Source organism: Geotrypetes seraphini, chromosome 4 (assembly GCF_902459505.1).
Source record: "Geotrypetes seraphini chromosome 4, aGeoSer1.1, whole genome shotgun sequence".
Taxonomy (NCBI): Eukaryota; Metazoa; Chordata; class Amphibia; order Gymnophiona; family Dermophiidae; genus Geotrypetes; species Geotrypetes seraphini.
The window spans coordinates 171,540,481-171,564,124 of NC_047087.1; the positions used below are offsets into that span (position 1 = coordinate 171,540,481).

The window sequence follows — 23,644 nt, forward strand, 5'->3', positions numbered from 1 at the left end:
TTCCCGCCTTCCTTTCGCTGCCTGACCGTGTCCGTTATAGGTAAAGATCTGGTTTTGCTGGTACTTGATCTATAACGAATATTTGTCTTGCGCGGATTTATCTCGCCTCTGGTGAGAGCGAACGTCCACATTTCTTCATTTACAGGTATGTTTATATTTACGCTTCACGCGCAAGAAAAGGGAGGGGGGGTATGGTTCATAGACAATTGCGCGCAAGACAATCGCGATCATAAAACTCAGCGCAATTGATCCTCAAGTTTATATAGGTATGTTGATATTTACATTTTCAGTTCTTGTATTGCGCGCAATTGTCTATGAACCAGTGATATTTACGCGCAATTGTCTATGAACCGCGATTTGGTCCCGTATTGTCTATGAACCGCGATTTGGTCCCGTATCTAAACGCACAGGTCCTTAAAAATCTTGTCTTGCGCGCAATTGTCTATGAAACCAGTTTATATTTACGCGCAATTGTCTATGAACCGCGATTTGGTCCCGTATCTAAACGCACAGGTCCTTAAAAATCCGCGTTCTGCGCCACTTTTCGGGTCCCTGCCACATTTAGTCTCTGGCTCTGACAGAGTTGTATGATAATTTAACTCTGAAGGATCCTAATGCTTTCCCTTCCCCATGCTAGGATCCGTCAGAGTTAAATTCCCATACGGTGCCGGGTCAAAAGCGCGCCGGCGCGCCGGGTCAAAGGCGTGCCCACCCTATTGAGCGTAGCGCGCGACGCCGCGCCTTTCTAAATTACTGTTTTTAGGGCTCCGACGGGTTCATAGACGATTGCGCGCAAGCCGCGCCGCTCTAAATGACCGTTTTTAGGGCTCCGACGGAGGGCGAGGGGGGGAGAACCCCCCACTTTACTATAATGTGGAGGGTTACGACCCCCAAACCCCCGATAACGCCGGCGCGATGTCTATTAAGTAAACAGAAGGGGGTTCCCGAACAAAACCCCCCATCGGAGCCCCTAAAAACTGTAATTTGTTGCGGTTCGGCGGCGCGCCTTGCCTTAAATTGGCTTTCGTCTTTCGCGCCGTTGTCTATGAACCTTCTCATCCAGCCCTGTCAGGGGCAGGGACCTGAAAAGGGGCACGGAACGCGGATTTTTAAGGACACCCCGTCTTGCGCTTAGTTTTCCCGCATGTTAAAAGAGCGAGAAGGTTGAGGTATGGTATTAAGATTATGTATAATGTGATGATGGATATTAATTGGAAGCATAATTGGATGGAGTTATAGATTTTAAAAGTAATAAATATCTAAAAAAACTTGTTGGCATGAGGTAAAAACTCTTATGCCAGCAACACTAGTATCTGAATATGTTTAATTTGAGGATTGTATCATGATGTAATGATGCAATATTATTGGGTAAGTGCATGAGAAAAAAAAAAGGAAAATATCAGCACAGGAGTCACCATTCAACATATAAGTAATAATTTTAAAGTATCTAGTTTTGGGTACAATTCATTATGTCACATTATCAAAATGGAAAGAACAGTAACAATAAAAAAGGGAGACATTAACATCTTACTGTAATGAATATACACTATTTTCTATTTAAAGATACACTGTCTTATTGTTGGGAGGGTGTCTAAATTATACTATTATCATTCATATTGGGAAAAGTAAGAGTGGGGAAGTGGGTTGGGAAGGGAGGTACTTGATTGACATGTGATGTATTTCATTTTAATGTTTTGATTCTTGTACACATGATGTGTCATTTAAAATGAATAAAGATTTTTTAAAAAACCGAGTGTGCTCACGGTTTATAGTTTTATAAAGGCATTGGGTACCATTTTCTTTTGCAGGTATCATACATAAGAGGATATTCACATTTACAGGTATATGCATAGCTTCATTTTTTGGTTTTGCTAAATTGGAACAATAGGATAGGATAAATAGTCTGATGGTAGGGCTTATTGGGGTACACTTTTAGCCTTGGGTGTGTAGTGAGGGTGATTGTATACAATTGTTGTGGGTCCTTGTTTTGGGCCTCTCTGCCTTCCTTCTGTCTGCGATTAGGTATAATGACGTTCTTAATCCATGATGGTTGGCAAGCCAGATTTTAACTATTACAGGTATGATTGCAAAGGTAAGTACAGACATAGTGGGTGTTGTTTGTTATATCTATGTGCTAACCTTATAAATTTTAGTCTTGCAGTCATGTGCTGAGGGATATGAATTTGCTGAAACCCTAGTGTTGTCTAGAAGTTCAATCTTGGAGGCAACGTAAGTACAGAGGTATAGGGATTTGTATGTCCTATGTATATAATAACCTTATCTAATCTACTACTGAAGGTGACTACAATCAACAGAGGACATTCAAGAGACCACGATCAACAGAGGACACACATCTTCAGTGTTTTGCTGACAGGAATCGCACCCTTGCAGGTATATGGTGTTGTGCCATAGCACTGAACTTTACATATAGGGATTTGTATGTCCTATGTATATAATAACCTTATCTAATCTACTACTGAAGGTGACTACAATCAACAGAGGACATTCAAGAGACCACGATCAACAGAGGACACACATCTTCAGTGTTTTGCTGACAGGAATCGCACCCTTGCAGGTATATGGTGTTGTGCCATAGCACTGAACTTTACATATAGGGATTTGTATGTCCTATGTATATAATAACCTTATCTAATCTACTACTGAAGGTGACTACAATCAACAGACTACAATCAAGACACCACAGTCAACAGAGGACAGACATCTTCAGTGTTTTGCTGACAGGAATCGCACCCTTGCAGGTATATGGTGTTGTGCCATAGCACTAAACTCTACATATGTATGGCCTAACCTCACCTATTTGACCTTTGCATGTTTTTTTTGTGTGCTGGAGATTGGTGGGGGGTGAACATTAAGTTTACATGCATGTTATAATTCTTGCAGGTACTGGTTCAGGGTTGAAGGTCGACTACAGTTCCTGAGGGTTTCATCGATATACTTCCAGTCTTACAGGTATGATGTTCTTTTGAGTAGTGCATTCATGATATAGGCAATTGTATATCAATTGCAAGTCAAAATAGGATAATGTTATTAATTGTATGGTTTCAGGAGTGATTTGACATAGACATGGAAGTAATAACTTCACAGCGTGGGAGAGAGCACTGGGTTAATGAGGGCTATCGATATCGGCGTGACCGAGTGATGGCAGACGGATCCACGTCCTGGAGGTGTGTGCGCCGTGACTGTGTGGGAAGAAGAAAGAGGCTCGTTGATGGATCTTCTGTTGAGATAACGGCGCATGTGCATGCACCCAACAATGCTAGAATTGAAGCTGATCGAATGATGGGAGACATACGTGAAAGAGCTGTGGCTACGGTTGAAAGGCCACGTCAGATCATTCATGGCACAACAGCTGGGACAAGTTTAGAAGCAGCTACATTATTGCCTGCATACACCTCCATGCAGAGAACAGTTAATAGAAAGAGAAATGCAGGCCATCTAGCAATGGGTAATCCCAGGTGCATAAGAGACATACAAATTCCTGAGCCGCTACAAAGAAGCACACGTGGTGAACAATTACTGTTGTGGGATTCAGGTGAAAATGATGAAAGACGCATATTCATTTTCACTACAGAATCTAATCTTGAGGTGTTGGAGCAACATGGACATTGGTTCATGGATGGGACATTCAAAGTTGCCCCCCATTTGTTTGTCCAAGTCTTTACCATCCATGCATTTGTAGACAATCGTGCACTTCCCATGGTCTACGTGTTGTTGAACAGTAAAAGGGAGGAGGACTATGAACGTGTGTTGAGGAAACTGCTGGAAACCAGAAACACGTTGGCACCATTGACAATCTTGATGGACTTTGAGAGAGCAAGTCTGCAAGCTGCCCGCACTGTATTTCCCAATGCTACAGTTTCTGGCTGCCTGTTCCATCTGGGTCAATCATTGTGGCGCAGAATTCAACATGAGGGACTGACCGCCAGCTATAGAGATGAGGAGAGAGTAAGAATGTTCACCAAAATGCTGTTAGCATTAAGTTTTGTTCCTGTGGATGATGTTGCTGAGTGTTTCCAGACCTTGGAGGAGAGTCGACCAGATGAACTGACCCTGGTGTATGACTATTGGGAAGACAATTACATCGGGAGATTGCGGCCAAATGGGAGACGGGTGCCACCTTTTCCTATTCATCTGTGGAATATGCGCTCCCGTGTGGAAGATGGACTGCCTCGGACCAATAATTCCGTTGAAGGTTGGCACCATGCATTTCAATCCTCTGTTGCATGCCACCATCCAACCATCTTTAAACTCCTTGAACATATACAGCGTGAGCAAGATCACACAGAACAGTTGCTTGCTCGATTCCAGGCTGGTAACCGCGCACCACCCAGCAGTAAGAGCACGTATGTGAGAGTGACGCAAAGACTAACAACGCTGCTGCCAACATATGGTCAAACACCTCTCTTTCAATATCTCCGTGGTATAGCACATAATCTGGAACTGTAGAGTTTGATGTTGAAGTTCAGGTTTTCCTGTTGCTATGCTACAATTGTGTGCACTTTGAGATTTGAAATTTGCTTTGACATGTCCATATGGTCTCCCAAGCACATATGCTGCAGGAACAGGAGAGACACTTTGAAATGTCTATGTCCCCCTCTCCTTTTGGTGGCCCGAAAGCTACAGGCCTGCAAACTGTTGTGCTCAGGATCTCTCCCCCAGGAGTTTCTCTGAAGCCCTCCTCTGACCCCTACCTATCCTAGTATCCACTGCTCTGACATGTGCCAAGCGTGAAGGTTTTTTATGCCGAGCAAGGTAACCCACTCAAGCATACTGTACTCGCTTTGACATTTTCAAGGTGTTGTGGGTGGTGTTCAAAGGCTTTTTCCTTCACGTAGGGAAGGTCAGATGGTGTCTTGGATGGAGCGGCTTCAGGGAAAGCGTCTGTGTTAAGGAAAATTTGAAAAACTTGAAATTGTACATTTCCTCCCTTGTTTTTGGTGGCCTAGAAAGTACATAAGCAGAAATGTCAGTCAGGTGCTGTCATGAGATTCAGAAAAAGACGAGGACCCAGAATGGGTTGACAGGGGTGCAAACCTGATGGTGGCAGTCATGTGTTGGCCTTTGCAGGACCCAGAATGGGTTGACAAGGGTGCAAACGTGATGGTGGCAGTCAGGTGTTGGCCTTTGCAGGACCCAGAAGCAGAGTCCCCCCCCCCAGCAGAATGTCAGTCAGGTGCTGTCTCTGAAGCCATGAGATTCAGAAAAAGATGAGGACCCAGAATGGGTTGACAGGGGTGCAAACCTGATGGTGGCAGTCATGTGTTGGCCTTTGCAGGACCCAGAATGGGTTGACAAGGGTGCAAACGTGATGATGGCAGTCAGGTGTTGGCCTTTGCAGGACCCAGAAGCAGAGTCCCCCCCCCCAGCAGAATGTCAGTCAGGTGCTGTCTCTGAAGCCATGAGATTCAGAAAAAGATGAGGACCCAGAATGGGTTGACAGGGGTGCAAACCTGATGGTGGCAGTCATGTGTTGGCCTTTGCAGGACCCAGAATGGGTTGACAAGGGTGCAAACGTGATGATGGCAGTCAGGTGTTGGCCTTTGCAGGACCCAGAAGCAGAGTCCCCCCCCAGCAAAATGTCAGTCAGGTGCTGTCTCTGAAACCACTGCTCTGCCAATATCTCTCTCTCCCACTACTGTTGGTTAACTGCTCTGCCAACTGTTGCTCTCACTCCACAGATGTTGGTTAACTGCTCTGCCAATATCTCACTCTCTCCCACTACTGTTGGTTAACTGCTCTGCCAACTGTTGCTCTCACTCCACAGATGTTGGTTAACTGCTCTGCCAATATCTCTCTCTCCCACTACTGTTGGTTAACTGCTCTGCCAACTGTTGCTCTCACTCCACAGATGTTGGTTAACTGCTCTGCCAATATCTCTCTCTCCCACTACTGTTGGTTAACTGCTCTGCCAACTGTTGCTCTCACTCCACAGATGTTGGTTAACTGCTCTGCCAATATCTCTCTCTCCCACTACTGTTGGTTAACTGCTCTGCCAACTGTTGCTCTCACTCCACAGATGTTGGTTAACTGCTCTGCCAATATCTCTCTCTCCCACTACTGTTGGTTAACTGCTCTGCCAACTGTTGCTCTCACTCCACAGATGTTGGTTAACTGCTCTGCCAATATCTCACTCTCTCCCACTACTGTTGGTTAACTGCTCTGCCAACTGTTGCTCTCACTCCACAGATGTTGGTTAACTGCTCTGCCAATATCTCTCTCTCCCACTACTGTTGGTTAACTGCTCTGCCAACTGTTGCTCTCACTCCACAGATGTTGGTTAACTGCTCTGCCAATATCTCTCTCTCCCACTACTGTTGGTTAACTGCTCTGCCAACTGTTGCTCTCACTCCACAGATGTTGGTTAACTGCTCTGCCAATATCTCTCTCTCCCACTACTGTTGGTTAACTGCTCTGCCAACTGTTGCTCTCACTCCACAGATGTTGGTTAACTGCTCTGCCAATATCTCACTCTCTCCCACTACTGTTGGTTAACTGCTCTGCCAACTGTTGCTCTCACTCCACAGATGTTGGTTAACTGCTCTGCCAATATCTCTCTCTCCCACTACTGTTGGTTAACTGCTCTGCCAACTGTTGCTCTCACTCCACAGATGTTGGTTAACTGCTCTGCCAATATCTCTCTCTCCCACTACTGTTGGTTAACTGCTCTGCCAACTGTTGCTCTCACTCCACAGATGTTGGTTAACTGCTCTGCCAATATCTCTCTCTCCCACTACTGTTGGTTAACTGCTCTGCCAACTGTTGCTCTCACTCCACAGATGTTGGTTAACTGCTCTGCCAATATCTCTCTCTCCCACTACTGTTGGTTAACTGCTCTGCCAACTGTTGCTCTCACTCCACAGATGTTGGTTAACTGCTCTGCCAATATCTCTCTCTCCCACTACTGTTGGTTAACTGCTCTGCCAACTGTTGCTCTCACTCCACAGATGTTGGTTAACTGCTCTGCCAATATCTCACTCTCTCCCACTACTGTTGGTTAACTGCTCTGCCAACTGTTGCTCTCACTCCACAGATGTTGGTTAACTGCTCTGCCAATATCTCACTCTCCCACTACTGTTGGTTAACTGCTCTGCCAACTGTTGCTCTCACTCCACAGATGTTGGTTAACTGCTCTGCCAATATCTCTCTCTCCCACTACTGTTGGTTAACTGCTCTGCCAACTGTTGCTCTCACTCCACAGATGTTGGTTAACTGCTCTGCCAATATCTCTCTCTCCCACTACTGTTGGTTAACTGCTCTGCCAACTGTTGCTCTCACTCCACAGATGTTGGTTAACTGCTCTGCCAATATCTCTCTCTCCCACTACTGTTGGTTAACTGCTCTGCCAACTGTTGCTCTCACTCCACAGATGTTGGTTAACTGCTCTGCCAATATCTCTCTCTCCCACTACTGTTGGTTAACTGCTCTGCCAACTGTTGCTCTCACTCCACAGATGTTGGTTAACTGCTCTGCCAATATCTCTCTCTCCCACTACTGTTGGTTAACTGCTCTGCCAACTGTTGCTCTCACTCCACAGATGTTGGTTAACTGCTCTGCCAATATCTCTCTCTCCCACTACTGTTGGTTAACTGCTCTGCCAACTGTTGCTCTCACTCCACAGATGTTGGTTAACTGCTCTGCCAATATCTCTCTCTCCCACTACTGTTGGTTAACTGCTCTGCCAACTGTTGCTCTCACTCCACAGATGTTGGTTAACTGCTCTGCCAATATCTCACTCTCTCCCACTACTGTTGGTTAACTGCTCTGCCAACTGTTGCTCTCACTCCACAGATGTTGGTTAACTGCTCTGCCAATATCTCACTCTCCCACTACTGTTGGTTAACTGCTCTGCCAACTGTTGCTCTCACTCCACAGATGTTGGTTAACTGCTCTGCCAATATCTCTCTCTCCCACTACTGTTGGTTAACTGCTCTGCCAACTGTTGCTCTCACTCCACAGATGTTGGTTAACTGCTCTGCCAATATCTCTCTCTCCCACTACTGTTGGTTAACTGCTCTGCCAACTGTTGCTCTCACTCCACAGATGTTGGTTAACTGCTCTGCCAATATCTCTCTCTCCCACTACTGTTGGTTAACTGCTCTGCCAACTGTTGCTCTCACTCCACAGATGTTGGTTAACTGCTCTGCCAATATCTCTCTCTCCCACTACTGTTGGTTAACTGCTCTGCCAACTGTTGCTCTCACTCCACAGATGTTGGTTAACTGCTCTGCCAATATCTCACTCTCTCCCACTACTGTTGGTTAACTGCTCTGCCAACTGTTGCTCTCACTCCACAGATGTTGGTTAACTGCTCTGCCAATATCTCACTCTCCCACTACTGTTGGTTAACTGCTCTGCCAACTGTTGCTCTCACTCCACAGATGTTGGTTAACTGCTCTGCCAATCTCTCTCTCTCCCACTACTGTTGGTTAACTGCTCTGCCAACTGTTGCTCTCACTCCACAGATGTTGGTTAACTGCTCTGCCAATATCTCTCTCTCCCACTACTGTTGGTTAACTGCTCTGCCAACTGTTGCTCTCACTCCACAGATGTTGGTTAACTGCTCTGCCAATATCTCTCTCTCCCACTACTGTTGGTTAACTGCTCTGCCAACTGTTGCTCTCACTCCACAGATGTTGGTTAACTGCTCTGCCAATATCTCTCTCTCCCACTACTGTTGGTTAACTGCTCTGCCAACTGTTGCTCTCACTCCACAGATGTTGGTTAACTGCTCTGCCAATATCTCTCTCTCCCACTACTGTTGGTTAACTGCTTCTCTGAAGCCCTCCTCTGACCCCTACCTATCCTAGTATCCACTGCTCTGACATGTGCCAAGCGTGAAGGTTTTTTATGCCGAGCAAGGTAACCCACTCAAGCATACTGTACTCGCTTTGACATTTTCAAGGTGTTGTGGGTGGTGTTCAAAGGCTTTTTCCTTCACGTAGGGAAGGTCAGATGGTATCTTGGATGGAGCGGCTTCAGGGAAAGCGGCTGTGTTAAGGAAAATTTGTAAAACTTGAAATTGTACATTTCCTCCCTTGTTTTTGGTGGCCTAGAAAGTACATAAGCAGAAATGTCAGTCAGGTGCTGTCTCTGAAGCCATGAGATTCAGAAAAAGATGAGGACCCAGAATGGGTTGACAGGGGTGCAAACCTGATGGTGGCAGTCATGTGTTGGCCTTTGCAGGACCCAGAATGGGTTGACAAGGGTGCAAACGTGATGGTGGCAGTCAGGTGTTGGCCTTTGCAGGACCCAGAAGCAGAGTCCCCCCCCCCAGCAGAATGTCAGTCAGGTGCTGTCTCTGAAACCACTGCTCTCACTCTCACAGATGTTGGTTAACTGCTCTGCCAATATCTCACTCTCTCCCACTGTTGCTCATTTAATTTGAAGGGTGTGTATGGTCTTTCTTTTTCAAAGGTCGTATAGCAAAATGTGTGATTTCCACACATGGTGCATGAACAGATGATACACTTTAAATTGTCTATGTCCCCCACTCCTTTTGGTGGTCCAGACTGTTGTTTCTACTGTTTCACTTAAACTGTCTGTTAATTTGCTCCTGATGTTTTTTCACTGCTATAACCACATCCTTACTCACTGTCACTGATGTTTAACTGCTGTGCCACCTTTAATGGATATATTATTGCACACTTGTTTATGATTTAAAACGAATAAAGATATAATTCAGTATGTTGTACATAAAAGATCATGAATGGTGAACTGAAAGATTTTGTGTTGTTGACACTGCATTTGAACATATGTGTATTACATGTTTATCACATATGCAATATTTTAATAAACATTTACCAATGTTTAAAACATTTTGTTGTTTCTTTATGTTAGTATGACATTAATAACTATGCCATTAAATGTAAATTTGTATTGTACTATCCAACTAAGTAACACGTAAGGACACAATGGAAACAATTAAGTGTTAGAAAGAATTGCAAGTGCTGCATTTAAATTAAAATTTGTTTTTTTTTTTAACACTTGATGTAAGATTAAAACATGAATAACATTTCCTGAAATCATATTTATTCCGACATAATTAAATACATAATTTGCCATAATACAATAATAAGTCAAGGCTACTGGATTGTCCTTCATCCTATTTATTTGAGGCAACATTGATTTCTAAACTAATAATATATATGGACAATACAATAAAAGATGATCTAATGTCCCAGCCTCAAGATGATAGTGGCAATATTTTTTAGGCCAAAGTTGTGGCCATTGAGATGCATCAATTGAATGCTTAATCTCAATGCTCCAAATGTCTCTTAGACCATGTTTTGTTGTTTTATTTACAAGTCCAGCTATTAAGTTATACCACCTGAAAGCATAAAATATTGTGATTTATTTAGACCAAATATATGTTGCAATTGTGAAAGGTCAAGCAGTTTACTATTAGTTATTACATCCTCTAAAGAACATATCCCTGCCAACATCCAATGCTTCCAAATGAATACATCTGAAGTTCTTCCACTAAATGTACATTTTCTAAAAGGTTTATTTCATCCATTTTCAAGTTCACAATTCCAATAGAAAAATATAATTTTCAATTCCTTCATTTATGTAGGTTAAATCATCTCCTGTACAATTGACCTGGTGGCATATTATCAGTGCAGAGTGACTTAGATTCCATTTTCATGTTAACATTAGGTCACTTAACTTTAGGACAAAGATAAGAATGAACAAACGACCCGATACACACCTTAGGATAATGATACCTACTTTCTGCATTGAGCAGTAAAGCACAGTTACTTACCGTAACAGGTGTTATCCAGGGACAGCAGGCAGATATTCTTAACGCATGGGTGATGTTACACACTACTCACTAGATATTCTTACGTCCCACCCTCCTCCCCGGGTTGGCTTCTTAGCTGGCTTATCCTAACTGGGGACCACGCTCTCCTCCGTCGGGCGTGAAGGCACTCGCGCATGGTGCGGCCAACTAGAACTTTCTAGTTAAAAAGGTCTGTACCGGGGCTCCGTCAGTGACGTCACCCATGCGTTAAGAATATGCCCGACGGAGGAGTGCGTGGTCCCCAGTTTCTTCGTTTCCTCTGATGTTGCGGACCTTGTCCAAACTCCGCAAGGACAACGCCACCATGATTCTTATCGCACCTCGGTGGCCTCGCCAACACTGGTTCTCACTCCTGCTCCAACTCAGCTCCAGGGAACCCATTCTCCTTCCTGTGTTTCCTACTGTACTTACGCAGCAGCATCAGTCTCTACTGCATCCCAATCTGTCTTCGCTCCACCTGACAGCTTGGTTTCTCTCGGGCTGACCTCTCCAGAGAACCTATCTCAGCCGGTCCGCCTCATCTTGGACGCCTCCAGGAAGCCGGCCACCCTCCAATGTTACCATCAGAAATGGACCAGATTCTCCTCGTGGTGTCTCCGGCATCATCAGGAACCCACCTCCTTAGCGGTGGAAACCGTATTGGAATATTTGCTCTCGCTGTCCAATGCTGGCCTCAAAACTACCTCCATCAGAGTCCACCTCAGTGCCATCACTGCGTTTCATGAGCCCATTCTCGGAAAACCCCTCACGGCTCATCCTCTGGTTTCCAGATTTATGCGAGGGCTCTTCAACATCAAACCGCCTCTCAAGCCTCCTCCCGTCGTCTGGGACCTGAATGTGGTTCTCTCTGCTCTCATGAAACCTCCGTTTGAGCCTCTTGCCACAGCTTCATTCAGGCTTCTTACCTGGAAGGTGCTTTTCCTAATTGCCATCACCTCTGCCAGGAGGGTTAGCGAACTGCATGCACTGGTTGCCGACCCACCGTTCACTGTTTTTCACCATGACAAGGTTGTTCTGCGTACCCACCCTAAATTCCTTCCCAAGGTGGTCTCAGCTTTTCACCTCAACCAGTCCATTGTGCTTCCCGTCTTCTTCCCTAAGCCTCACTCGCATCCTGGAGAACAGGCGTTGCACACGCTGGATTGTAAGCGTGCCCTTGCTTACTACCTTGATCGTACCAGAGCTCACCGAACATCCCCTCAGCTCTTTTTGTCTTTCGATCCCAACCGTTTGGGCCGTCCTGTCTCCAAACGGACACTTTCAAATTGGCTTGCTGCCTGTATTGCCTTCTGTTATGCTCGGGCCGGTCTCTCACTGGAAGGATCTATCACGGCCCACAGAGTCCGAGCTATGGCTGCTTCTGTGGCTTTCCTCCGTTCCACGCCCATCGAGGAAATCTGCAAGGCGGCCACTTGGTCCTCAGTTCACACGTTCACTACTCACTACTGTCTGGATGCGTTCTCCAGACGGGATGGACACTTCGGCCAATCTGTGTTACAAAATTTATTTTCCTAATGGCCAACCATCCCTCCTCCCTCTTTGTTAGCTTGGAGGTCACCCATGTGTTAAGAATATGCTGCCTGCTTGTCCTGGGATAAAGCACAGTTACTTACCGTAACAGGTGTTATCCAGGGACAGCAGGCAGATATTCTTACGTACCACCCACCTCCCCGGGTTGGCTTCTTAGCTGGCTTATCCTAACTGGGGACCACGCACTCCTCCGTCGGGCGGGAAGGCACTCGCGCACGCGCGGTGCGGCCAACTAGAAACTTCTAGTTAAAAAGGTCCGTACCGAGGGCTCCGTCGGTGACGTCACCCATGTGTTAAGAATATCTGCCTGCTGTCCCTGGATAACACCTGTTACGGTAAGTAACTGTGCTTTCTCTGCATCCCTCTTCACAAACATATGTGATGTATGACTGTATTAATATATTAGGAGTGGAAAATGATGTGTAATAATTACAATAATTTACTCATGACTCCCTGATCTTTTTAAAATTAATAGAATTTTATTGTTCTTATGTGTTTCCCATATTCAAACACTGTAATAGCTTATTTATTTATTTATTTATTCAGATTTCCCATTAACGCTAATTGTGTTTCAATCAATTACTACAAAACTATATACTATAAAATACACACATACTCAATTAATATGTGCATTTCATCACTACAATGTAGTAAAATCTGTTTGACTATTGACCATTTAACACGTGTTTTAGATAACCAATAGCAGCGCTGAAAAGGGGAAATCTCACGATATTCACACAACATCGGTCATGTGACTGGTATTTAAGCTTTGCAATTAGGCCCCCCACCCGCATTTACAAATATCACCATTTATTCAGATTTCCCATTAACTCTGTTCGTCCGCATTTTTAACTTGCGCTCATTATACTAAAACCCGTCAATTGCGCACTGGGAAACTAATCCGTCAATTGCGCGAAAAAGTACTATAACTTTAGTATGATGATATACGTCATCATTATGCACTAATGGAGACAAGCTGATGTCATCACGCGTTTCAACACATATGCGCGCCATGCTAACGCTAATTGTGTTTCAATCAATTACTACAAAACTTTATATTATAAAATACACACATACTCAATTAATATGTGCATTTCATCACTACAATGTAGTAAAATCTGTTTGACTATTGACCATTTAACACGTGTTTTAGATAACCAATAGCAGCGCTGAAAAGGGGAAATCTCACGATATTCACACATCGGTCATGTGACTGGTATTTAAGCTTTGCAAAAACGTCATAGATTCACAGAGAAGATGGCATCCTATGTGGGTTTCCGTGGACGTAAGCCCAATTTCTCCGAGCGTGAAGTACTCATATTAACTGAGTACTTCACGCTCAATGCTAAACTGCTTTTCCCCGTTAAGGGGAAAAGACGCAATATAGGTGAAATGGACAGGGCCTGGGGAGAACTTGCGCAGCTGTTCAACGCCCGCGCTATCACACCGCGCTCCGTAAGTATTTATCAAATACATGTTGTTCATAGACAATTGCGCGCTGACAAATTGGCGCGGATAAAGAATTTATTTTTTTGCGCGGAAGGCAAAAATGGATACGCATCTCCTGAAATCGCGCACTGCGTCATCATACATCTGCTGAAAAATTTTGCAGTTGATAATGGTGTCTCTCATGTACTTATTTGATTTAATTAGCTGTATTCCAGTCGGGTTTTCAAAATTTACATAATTATTATGCTTGCAATCTATTTCCATGCACTGCTTTCAATGCATATATATATATCATGTCTGCGCGATTTGTCCACGTGCTATTCTCTATGAACCATATATCATGGCTCACTCATGTCTCTCCATTATGTAATAGGTTGAGGATTTGAAGAAAAAAGCCCGCGAGCTCAGGCTACATCACCCTGCATGGGTCCGGGCTGTCCGCCGCAATCTGTACAACACCCCAGGTATGTTACAGTAAAATATCGGGTGGGTATAAGGTGTGCAGTCATAATATCTGTGTTGAACAATCATGTATTTTAAACATTGACAGGTCAAAAACTCGAAAGACAATCGCGCGCAGACAAACATTTTAAACATTAACAGTTTTTCATATACTTCTGACACTACATGCATTTATGTCTTCAGATGCGAGTGAGGAGGAAGAGGAGGAGGAGGATCAGGAAGAGGAGGAGGAGGAGGAGGAGGAGGAGGAGGAGGAGGAAGACACCCCTATCCCTGACCGGCCGTTCCTTATCCCCCGCAGACGCCCCACCTCCCAATCCCCTTCCACCTCCGCCCAGTCCCATCCAACGTCCCAACCCCCTTCCACCTCCGCCCAGTCCCATCCAACGTCCCAACCCCCTTCCACCTCCGCCCAGTCCCATCCAACGTCCCAACCCCCTTCCACCTCCGCCCAGTCCCATCCAACGTCCCAACCCCCTTCCACCTCCGCCCAGTCTCATCCAACTTCCCCCCACCGACGCCCTAGACCACCCTCTAGGATCCCCCTAAAAAAACGCCCCAAACCCTGCCCTGCCCCTTCATTCCCAATGCCCTGTTCCCCCTCCCTCCCACCCCCTAAACCCAAGTTCTGCCTTACACTTTTCCCTGAAATTCGACCCTCTGTCATCACCTCTCCCCCAGCCCTCCCACGTACCTCAATGAGTACTGCCTCAACCCCCATCCTGGACAGATTTAGCGACCTCTCTGTCCAGTCCGGTAAGTGTTATGATATTTTTATTCTGTAATTTTTGTACTGTAAAAGCTTTTATTCATTTTTACAACGTACATCAAGTGTACAATTAATAAACACATTTATGATTTAAGACATCACTTGAATTTTAATAATATAATATAAAATGCTTAGGTTTGTTCATATGTAACAAAAACAACCAAGTTTGTCTCATAGATGCTTCCACTGTACATAATTGTCTTTTCAATGTCCACCTGCTTTTCATGCTCTTTTTCATTACAGATATATTGGCATCCCCCTCCTCTTCGCCGCCTTTGTCAACATCCCCACTCCCCATTCAAAGCCCCAACCGTTGTTCCACCTGTTTTGCCCCCCTCCGACCCTCAACCAGAGATTGTGGGACCAACCCTGCAACGGCCACCACCCCTGTTGCAGCGACCACTATTGTGGCTCACGCTGCCACAAACACAGATCCTCCGCCCAGTTCTGTAACAGTGGAGGACATTTACACGGCGGTGGTTACCATCTTAGCAGGGGTGGAGCACATGAACGACTGTGCTGAAGAATCCGTTCGACACATTCGTCACGTGACAGGGGCACTGCAGGTCTTGCTAGAAGCACTTCGCGGTACCCCTCCCACCCCGTGAATGGCTCCACTGTTAACGAGGGAGCTGCACCCTCTTGTCACCACTCCTCCCTCCCCTTCTTCCCCCCCTGCCTCACTCCCTCCCCCTCCTGCCCTTCGCCCTCCCAGAAAAAATACAAAAAAAGTATAAAAACAACTCCCTCCCCTTCTTCCCCCCCTGCCTCACTCCCTCCCCCTCCTGCCCTTCGCCCTCCCAGAAAAAATACAAAAAAAGTATAAAAACAACTCCCTCCCCTTCTTCCCCCCCTGCCTCACTCCCTCCCCCTCCTGCCCTTCGCCCTCCCAGAAAAAATACAAAAAAAGTATAAAAACAACTCCCTCCCCTTCTTCCCCCCCTGCCTCACTCCCTCCCCCTCCTGCCCTTCGCCCTCCCAGAAAAAATACAAAAAAAGTATAAAAACAACTCCCTCCCCTTCTTCCCCCCCTGCCTCACTCCCTCCCCCTCCTGCCCTTCGCCCTCCCAGAAAAAATACAAAAAAAGTATAAAAACAACTCCCTCCCCTTCTTCCCCCCCTGCCTCACTCCCTCCCCCTCCTGCCCTTCGCCCTCCCAGAAAAAATACAAAAAAAGTATAAAAACAACTCCCTCCCCTTCTTCCCCCTCTGCCTCACTCCCTCCCCCTCCTGCCCTTCGCCCTCCCAGAAAAAATACAAAAAAAGTATAAAAACAACTCCCTCTCCTTCTTCCCTCCCTTTCCATCCACCCCCCTCCACACTCCCACCCCTTCACATCCATTCACACCATACCCACCCCACTCCACCCACAGTCTCCAGCATCATGACTCGCCTGCCTCCTACCGTCTCGTGGGATCTTCAGTCCTCCTGTGAGTGTCTCTCTATCTCTCTCTCACTCTCTCCCTCCCTTCCTCCCTCCCTCTCTCTCCCTTACCACAGTGTTTTCTTTGCCCTCCAGCCTCCTGTGTCGCAGCAGTGGTGACTACAACTTCACAATTCATGTCTCCAGCATCATGACTCGCCTGCCTCCTACCGTCTCGTGGGATCTTCAGTCCTCCTGTGAGTGTCTCTCTATCTCTCTCTCACTCTCTCCCTCCCTTCCTCCCTCCCTCTCTCTCCCTTACCACAGTGTTTTCTTTGCCCTCCAGCCTCCTGTGTCGCAGCAGTGGTGACTACAACTTCACAATTCATGTCTCCAGCATCATGACTCGCCTGCCTCCTACCGTCTCAGCTCCCACATCTGGACTTGGCTTGCCAGCTCTCCTTCGATGATCAGAAAAATCTGACATCATATCTATGATACTTTTAAAAATACATTTTAATATACAACTTATTGAAAATAAAGGACAACTGCGTACTGGATAAATGCAAAACCTTATCAAACATAAGTGTTAATTTACATGGCTGTGTCAACTAGGTAGAATTTGTAATGCTACATGATTGACACCTTATCTTGTTTAGAGATGTTCTTAATAGAGTATAACACTTATCATGCTTAATCCTTTAAGTATAAATTAGATGAAATGCATTGAGGTGATATGTTAACATCTTTCCTTTCGTGCACACAAAATGTGATAGATGTATAAGGTGTACACCTGACATAATTTTAGTCACCCATCTCCCTGTATGCCTCTTGTAAGGAGATGCACATTTAGTTTGCTTTAAATCCTGAACTACTTACCATCAATAAAACAGGGGCACTGGTCTCCTGACGTAATAGCATGTATTTAATACGTACTTCCTGAGTGCTGTGTCAAAGCACTAGCATTGAACAGGTGCGCCAGTTTCCCCCAGACCCAATCGATTTCACCTATATTTCTAACTTTCCTCTTGATGGGGAATAGCAGTTTAGCATTGAGCGACATGTACTCAGTTAATCAGAGTACTTCACGCTTGGACAATTTGTGTTTCTGCACACAAAATCCATAATAGGAAGTCATCTTCTCTGTGTATCTATGACATTTTTGCAAAGTACTCAGTTAATCTAAGTACTTCCTGAGTGCAGTGTCAAAACACTAGCATTGAACAGGTGCGCCAGTTTGGCCCAGGCCCAGTCCATTTCACCTATATTTCTAACTTTCCTCTTGATGGGGAATAGCAGTTTAGCATTGAGCGACATGTACTCAGTTAATCAGAGTACTTCACGCTTGGACAATTTGTGTTTCTGCACACAAAATCCATAATAGGAAGTCATCTTCTCTGTGTATCTATGACATTTTTGCAAAGTACTCAGTTAATCTAAGTACTTCCTGAGTGCAGTGTCAAAACACTAGCATTGAACAGGTGCGCCAGTTTGGCCCAGGCCCAGTCCATTTCACCTATATTTCTAACTTTCCTCTTGATGGGGAATAGCAGTTTAGCATTGAGCGACATGTACTCAGTTAATCAGAGTACTTCACGCTTGGAGAACTTGTGTTTTGGCACACAAAATCCATAATAGGAAGCCATCTTCTCTGTGAATCTATGACATTTTTGCAAAGTACTCAGTTATTCTAAGTACCTCACCACAATTGTGGCTCACACTGCACACAGACACACACACACTGACTGAATGAGAGCCAAAGAGTCAGTTTTCTCCACACTATGTCCATTTTTCAAATGTTCCTGTGCTTGATGGGGAAACAATACTTTAGCATTGCACAAAACATACTCTATCTGGACTAAATTTATGTATGTTTCTCTATATATGATCTTTTAAAGTTCATAGCCTTTTACATCCTCCAGTTCAAACACTGAATCTCAAGCATACAGAATACTTTTCTTTCTGTGAATTTATGCTTTCGCCCTCATCATCATCCTATTTTTAGACCAATTTCAAAATCTTTTCAATTTCAATATTCTTATAATAATCTTTATCATTCAATGTTATTATTTGCTGTTCACATCATGTTTACTTGTGTTCAATAATACTTACTTTGCATTTAACTTTGCCCTGGGAGATCTATGTTATCCATTCTATATGTTCACTGTATTATGCTTTCTTCAATAATACAGTTACTCAGAAATAAAAACATTATAACACAACTATTGATTCCAGAATTTATTTTACACTCACAAACTCCAATGACATTATGAACTTATAATGACTAACGTCATTTAACAAATTGTTTATTATTGTCTTTTAACATATTAAAACACTTCATAAAATCAATAACTAGAAAGCTGCAAACAAATTGTGGACAGTTTTGTTTGGGTTTTATTCGGTGGGGAGGGGCAGTGAAGCTTGTCTTTAATCTTTGAAATCTGTTGGGCCTGAAGACAACTCAGCGTGAAGACGACAGAGCATGAAGACACTTGTAAGTTTGAACATGAATAACGATTTAAACAAACAAAGAAAATGACATAATGATCGTCATAAACACTTAAAACATATATTATGTCATATAACGATTATTAAGCTAATTCAGCTTTACAAATTTTTACAATTCATACAACAAACATATCATGCAAGACAAACAGAAATAATGAAACTTAGCATTTGACAGATGGATCAGATGAATAGACACTGCAGGCATCAGACTATGGGCATTTCATTATGACCCCAATGCAAACACCCACTATGCCCATTTACCTTCCACTATTACAGGTCTCACAGTCCACAATTAATGTGTCTGGTAACGGGACAAAAACACCTGGGGAAAAAATTTGGAACTATCCCAAAATCTGCAGCCTGGAACTGGGTAACCTGGCCACCCTGTTACTTTGATTTATTAAACTCTTTTTTCCAATATGAGAATGACACGAACTAAATTCACCATCCTGTCCATATGAGTTATGTAGCTGTCCTTGTCCCTCTCCCATTCCTATCATCTCTGCTTTAACAGTGTCAGGTCAAGACCACACCAAGACAAAGGCCGCTGAGCGCAGGGCAGAGGCATGTGCCTAACAAAATTAATAATGCATTTTTAAGGTCTCCAAAATAATGAGGGAAGTTGCCTTGCCTCGCGCTGAGTTGCTCGCGCTCAGTTGTCAGTTGTCTCGCGCTCGATTGTCTGCGCGATTTTGTCCGCGCGCGATTGTCTTGCGCGCAATTGTCTATGAACCGTTTTGAGCTCAGTTGCTCGCGCTCAGTTGCTCGCGCTCAGTTGTTTTGAGCTCAGTTGTCTTGCGCTCAGTTGTTTTTGAGCTCAGTTGTCTTGCGCTCAGTTGTCTTGCGCTCAGTTGTTTTTGAGCTCAGTTGCTCGCGCTCAGTTGTCTTGCGCTCAGTTGTCTTGAGCTCAGTTGTCTTGCGCTCAGTTGTTTTTGAGCTCAGTTGTCTTGCGCTCAGTTGTCTTGCGCTCAGTTGTCTTGCGCTCAGTTGTTTTTGAGCTCAGTTGTCTTGCGCTCAGTTGTCTTGCGCTCAGTTGTTTTTGAGCTCAGTTGCTCGCGCTCAGTTGTCTTGCGCTCAGTTGTCTTGAGCTCAGTTGTCTTGCGCTCAGTTGTCTTGCGCTCAGTTGTTTTTGAGCTCAGTTGTCTTGCGCTCAGTTGTCTTGCGCTCAGTTGTCTTGCGCTCAGTTGTCTTGCGCTCAGTTGTCTCGCTCGTGCACATTCATGAAAATAATTTGCGCTCAATTGTCTTGCGCTCAGTTGTCTTGCGCTCAGTTGTCTTGCGCTCAGTTGTCTTCACGCTCATTTGTCTTGCGCTCAGTTGTCTCGCGCTCGATTGTCTGCGCGATTTTGTCCGCGCGCGATTGTCTTGCGCGAAATTGTCTTGCGCGCAATTGTCTATGAACCGAGAGTGAATGTTCCAAAAGACATCTGTTGGAATACTTATACCATTGAGTTATAGCAAGATTTGGCAGCTATTACTTTGAGATAAAGACGTGAACTCAAACCCTTCACTAAACATTGGCAAGATATTAGTATCAGATATCAATGGCAATCCCGGTTTGCTTTAGCCTGTTATTCAGAACTAGTGTTTAAGCCCGTTAGATTAACGGGTGCTAGATGTCTCCTGCTTTTGAACCTGGGCAGGGGCAGAGGCAGAGCCGGAGCGGGAGGGAGTGACGGTGGGAGAGCAATTTCAAAGCTTCAGCAGCGGCGGCTCCTTGACCAATCCGCGCTTACAACGTCCCCACACTTGTGGTCTGGCTGGCTCCCCCACCAAAGCCCTTCGCAGCGGCAGCCCCTCCCGCATCCGTCCCGGCGTCCCAAGCCTCTCCGAAGGCCGGCTCCCATGAAAATGGTACCCCTCTGTCCAAAGCCGCGGCGGAAGCCTCCCTCAAGACACATTTCAAATCTGATATATTGTAATCACAAAACAGAAAATAAAATTATTTTTCTTACCTTTTGTTGTCTGGTCATTATTCATATCATGTAGGGGTCCCAGGCTATGGTTGGCTTTTGATAACTCGCTTACCAGGGCCCCTTCTTTCTTCTTCCCTCCCTCCATCCCTGCAGCTGAAGACAGGCACCTCTCCCCAGTGGTCTGAGACAGGAGGGAGCAGTTAGGAGAGGGTCTAAGGCTAAAGAGGGGCTCAAAAGCGCCCAACCACCTTTCCTTCCCTCCCTCCATCAGGTGCAGTGAATCCACCAATGTTAAAAGGAGCCGCGTCGAAATCGGAGGCCTGCCACTGCTGTAGCACGTTCCCCTCTGCCTTGGTCCCACCCCTTCTCTGACATATGGAACCGCGGCAGAGGGAATGTGTTACGGTGGCGGCAGGGCTCCAATTTCAAAGCAGCTCCTTTTAACATAGGCGGAGGTGAACTGTACCTGATGGAGGAAGGGAAGGAACGGTGGGCCAAATTTCGACAACGGCAGGAATTATTTTGCGGGCCAAGCACCGTGAAACTTTGTTTCTTTAGGCAGCCCCGGTTGTTTACTTGGATTCAATGTGAGCCGGGTGAGGAAGGCCGCCACAGCCTCGCGGCTAGGTAGGGGGACAACAATGGCGCTTATGCTCAAGCCCCCGCCGCAGCTCCTCTCTCGATCCTGGTGCGGTTCGAGAGGGGAGTCGTGGCGGCGGCTTGAACATAAGCGCTATTGTTGTCCCCCTACCTAGCTGCGAGGCTGCGGCGGGGTTTCCATGGCAACCCGATCGCGGATCTCAGTGTAGGGCCAGGTCTGGCGGCGCCGTGTAGTGCGGAAGCAGGAGGCGGGACCTCAGCACAGCGCCCCCAGGAGCTCGAGGCCGGCAGCAGACATGCCTGGCATGGCATGGTGCAGGAGGAACAGTGATCGGTTGAGAGCAGGTGATGACAGTGATAGGTGGCGCGAGGTGGAGAGTAGGTGATGACGTAAAACGTGCGCATGCGCACTCGTGTTTTCGCGACGGATCAGGGAACACGTTTTTTTTAGTGCGCATGCGCGGCCTAGCATTTTATTATATTAGATGGAAGCTGCAACTTATCAAAACTTTAGAGGAAGCTCGGAGGATATTCTCGGAGGATATTCTCGGATTTTGTGCCTCCATCTACTTCAAATGATGCCTCAAAACCACCCAAAATGGCAAAGAATCACCCTTGTAAAAGGCTGCTTAAGGCGAGAGACATTCGGTGTACATCAGGGAAGAGGATGCCATATTCACATATATTGTACGTTCTTATGCAGTATTGCACAGCATTACAAATGAAAGAAATGTTCTCTCTCTGTCCACATTGGTTTCTCAAATGATATTTCACCCCACTGCAGCAGAGATTTCCTTTACATTCCCATATAGCATTCCACTGCAGTATGGCAGGAACCAAAATGCTACAGCATTTTAACATTGCAAACATTTCAAGTCTAAATCAGAAGTAGAAATCACTTAAGAAGTAGAAATCACTTAAGGATGCTGAAGCACAATGATAAACCAAACGTCTTCTAAGTAACATGGTTTTCTTTTCAGCTTTGCGATAACAGAAGAGTTTAATGGTTAACTATATTGAAATTTTTCCTTATTTCCTAGTGTCTAGTTTTACAAGTCAACACGCATTTATTCAGATTCTGTTATAATGAGGGGATTGCCATAGAAAAAGGGATGTATAAGTGATGAGCACTTCCTTACACTTATGCGACAGTAGGAGTGTTCCGTCAGATCCATAAATCTGTCCAGGATATAGAAGGCCAATATATTCTCCTTGTAGTGGATTTAGAGCAGCAAATATATGCACACCAAATCAAGAGCAGAGGGACATTTTTGCCCATATATCAGAAATACTGACTAAACATATGGAAGGTACCCCTAATAATGGAGAAGATTTTAATCTCACTCTGTATCCCACTCTTCATAATGTAGCTTCAAAGATAACTTATGCAAAAATAGATAGAACTAAACTGCAATGTTTTCTGATGCAATGGGGACTTCGGGACCTCTGGAAATATACACACTTGGGGATGTAGGATTATACTTACTGTATATATTAAAATATAAACCTAGCTGAATATAAAACGATGTAACCTTTTATCTCCCCCCAAAAAAGGAGGAAAAAGGTTTATATCCAAGTATGGTAATGTTCTCTCTCCCTTCTCTTCCCCCCCCCAACACCAATAATCTTACCTTCTCCTAAATGTCCTGTTCTAGCTCATACCAGCCTGGCAGCTCCAGTCCCAGCAGTTGCAGGCTTCTCTTGGGTCTACCTTAAATCTTGGTGGTCCAGCAGCGAGTCGGGACAGGAGTGATCCTGCCTGCATCCTGTCCTGGCCTGTTCTGCACCACCCAGTACCGCTGCCCCTCCCCCACCCGTTCTTCTCCCAGATCCATCCAAGCATACCTGGTGGTCTAGCAGTGAGTCAGGGAAGGAGCAATCCTCCTACACTCTTGCCCCATGCAATCTCTGTTCAGAAAATGGTTTTGCCACGAGTTCCCATGGAAATATTGTGAGACTACCTATATTAGCTCCCTCAGATAGTAATGCCATACAGCTCCTATTACAATATAGGAGGTTTCTTGGCAACCAAAACCTTCTCAGTGGGAAGACCCCAAGCCTTGATGGTTATAGCAGTAATCTATAAACGCTTCCAAAAGGTTTCAGAATCCCTTTTAGTGAAGGCATACAACTTAAAAAATGCAAGTGCAATTTTATCTCATTCTTGATACCTAGTAGAGAATGACACGGGGACAAATTTGTCCCCGTCCCCGCAGGAACTCAAT

At 45.1% G+C, this 23,644-nt stretch overlaps 2 protein-coding genes across 4 annotated transcripts in view; one reads left to right on the top strand and one right to left on the bottom strand.

The window, feature by feature from the left end:
• The window catches only part of AARS1 (alanyl-tRNA synthetase 1), a 152,707-nt gene that overhangs the window by 13,716 nt on the left and 115,347 nt on the right, over nucleotides 1–23,644 (bottom strand). The window lies entirely within an intron of this gene.
• LOC117358963 lies at nucleotides 102–5,110 on the top strand. 2 transcript variants are annotated; one of them, XM_033940946.1, is made up of 4 exons: nucleotides 102–2,391; nucleotides 2,667–2,759; nucleotides 2,902–2,970; nucleotides 3,067–5,110. In XM_033940946.1, the coding sequence occupies exon 4, from the start codon at nucleotides 3,085–3,087 to the stop codon at nucleotides 4,465–4,467; it is 1,383 nt and encodes a 460-aa protein (XP_033796837.1). In that variant the 5' UTR covers nucleotides 102–2,391; nucleotides 2,667–2,759; nucleotides 2,902–2,970; nucleotides 3,067–3,084; the 3' UTR covers nucleotides 4,468–5,110. The 2 variants fall into 2 exon arrangements, with proteins under 2 accessions (XP_033796837.1, XP_033796838.1); XM_033940947.1 differs by lacking the exon at nucleotides 2,667–2,759.

Coding starts and splice junctions, on each gene's coding strand:
- LOC117358963 (XM_033940946.1), top strand. CDS start 3,085: ATGGAAGTAATAACTTCACAGCGTGGGAGAGAGCACTGGGTTAATGAG.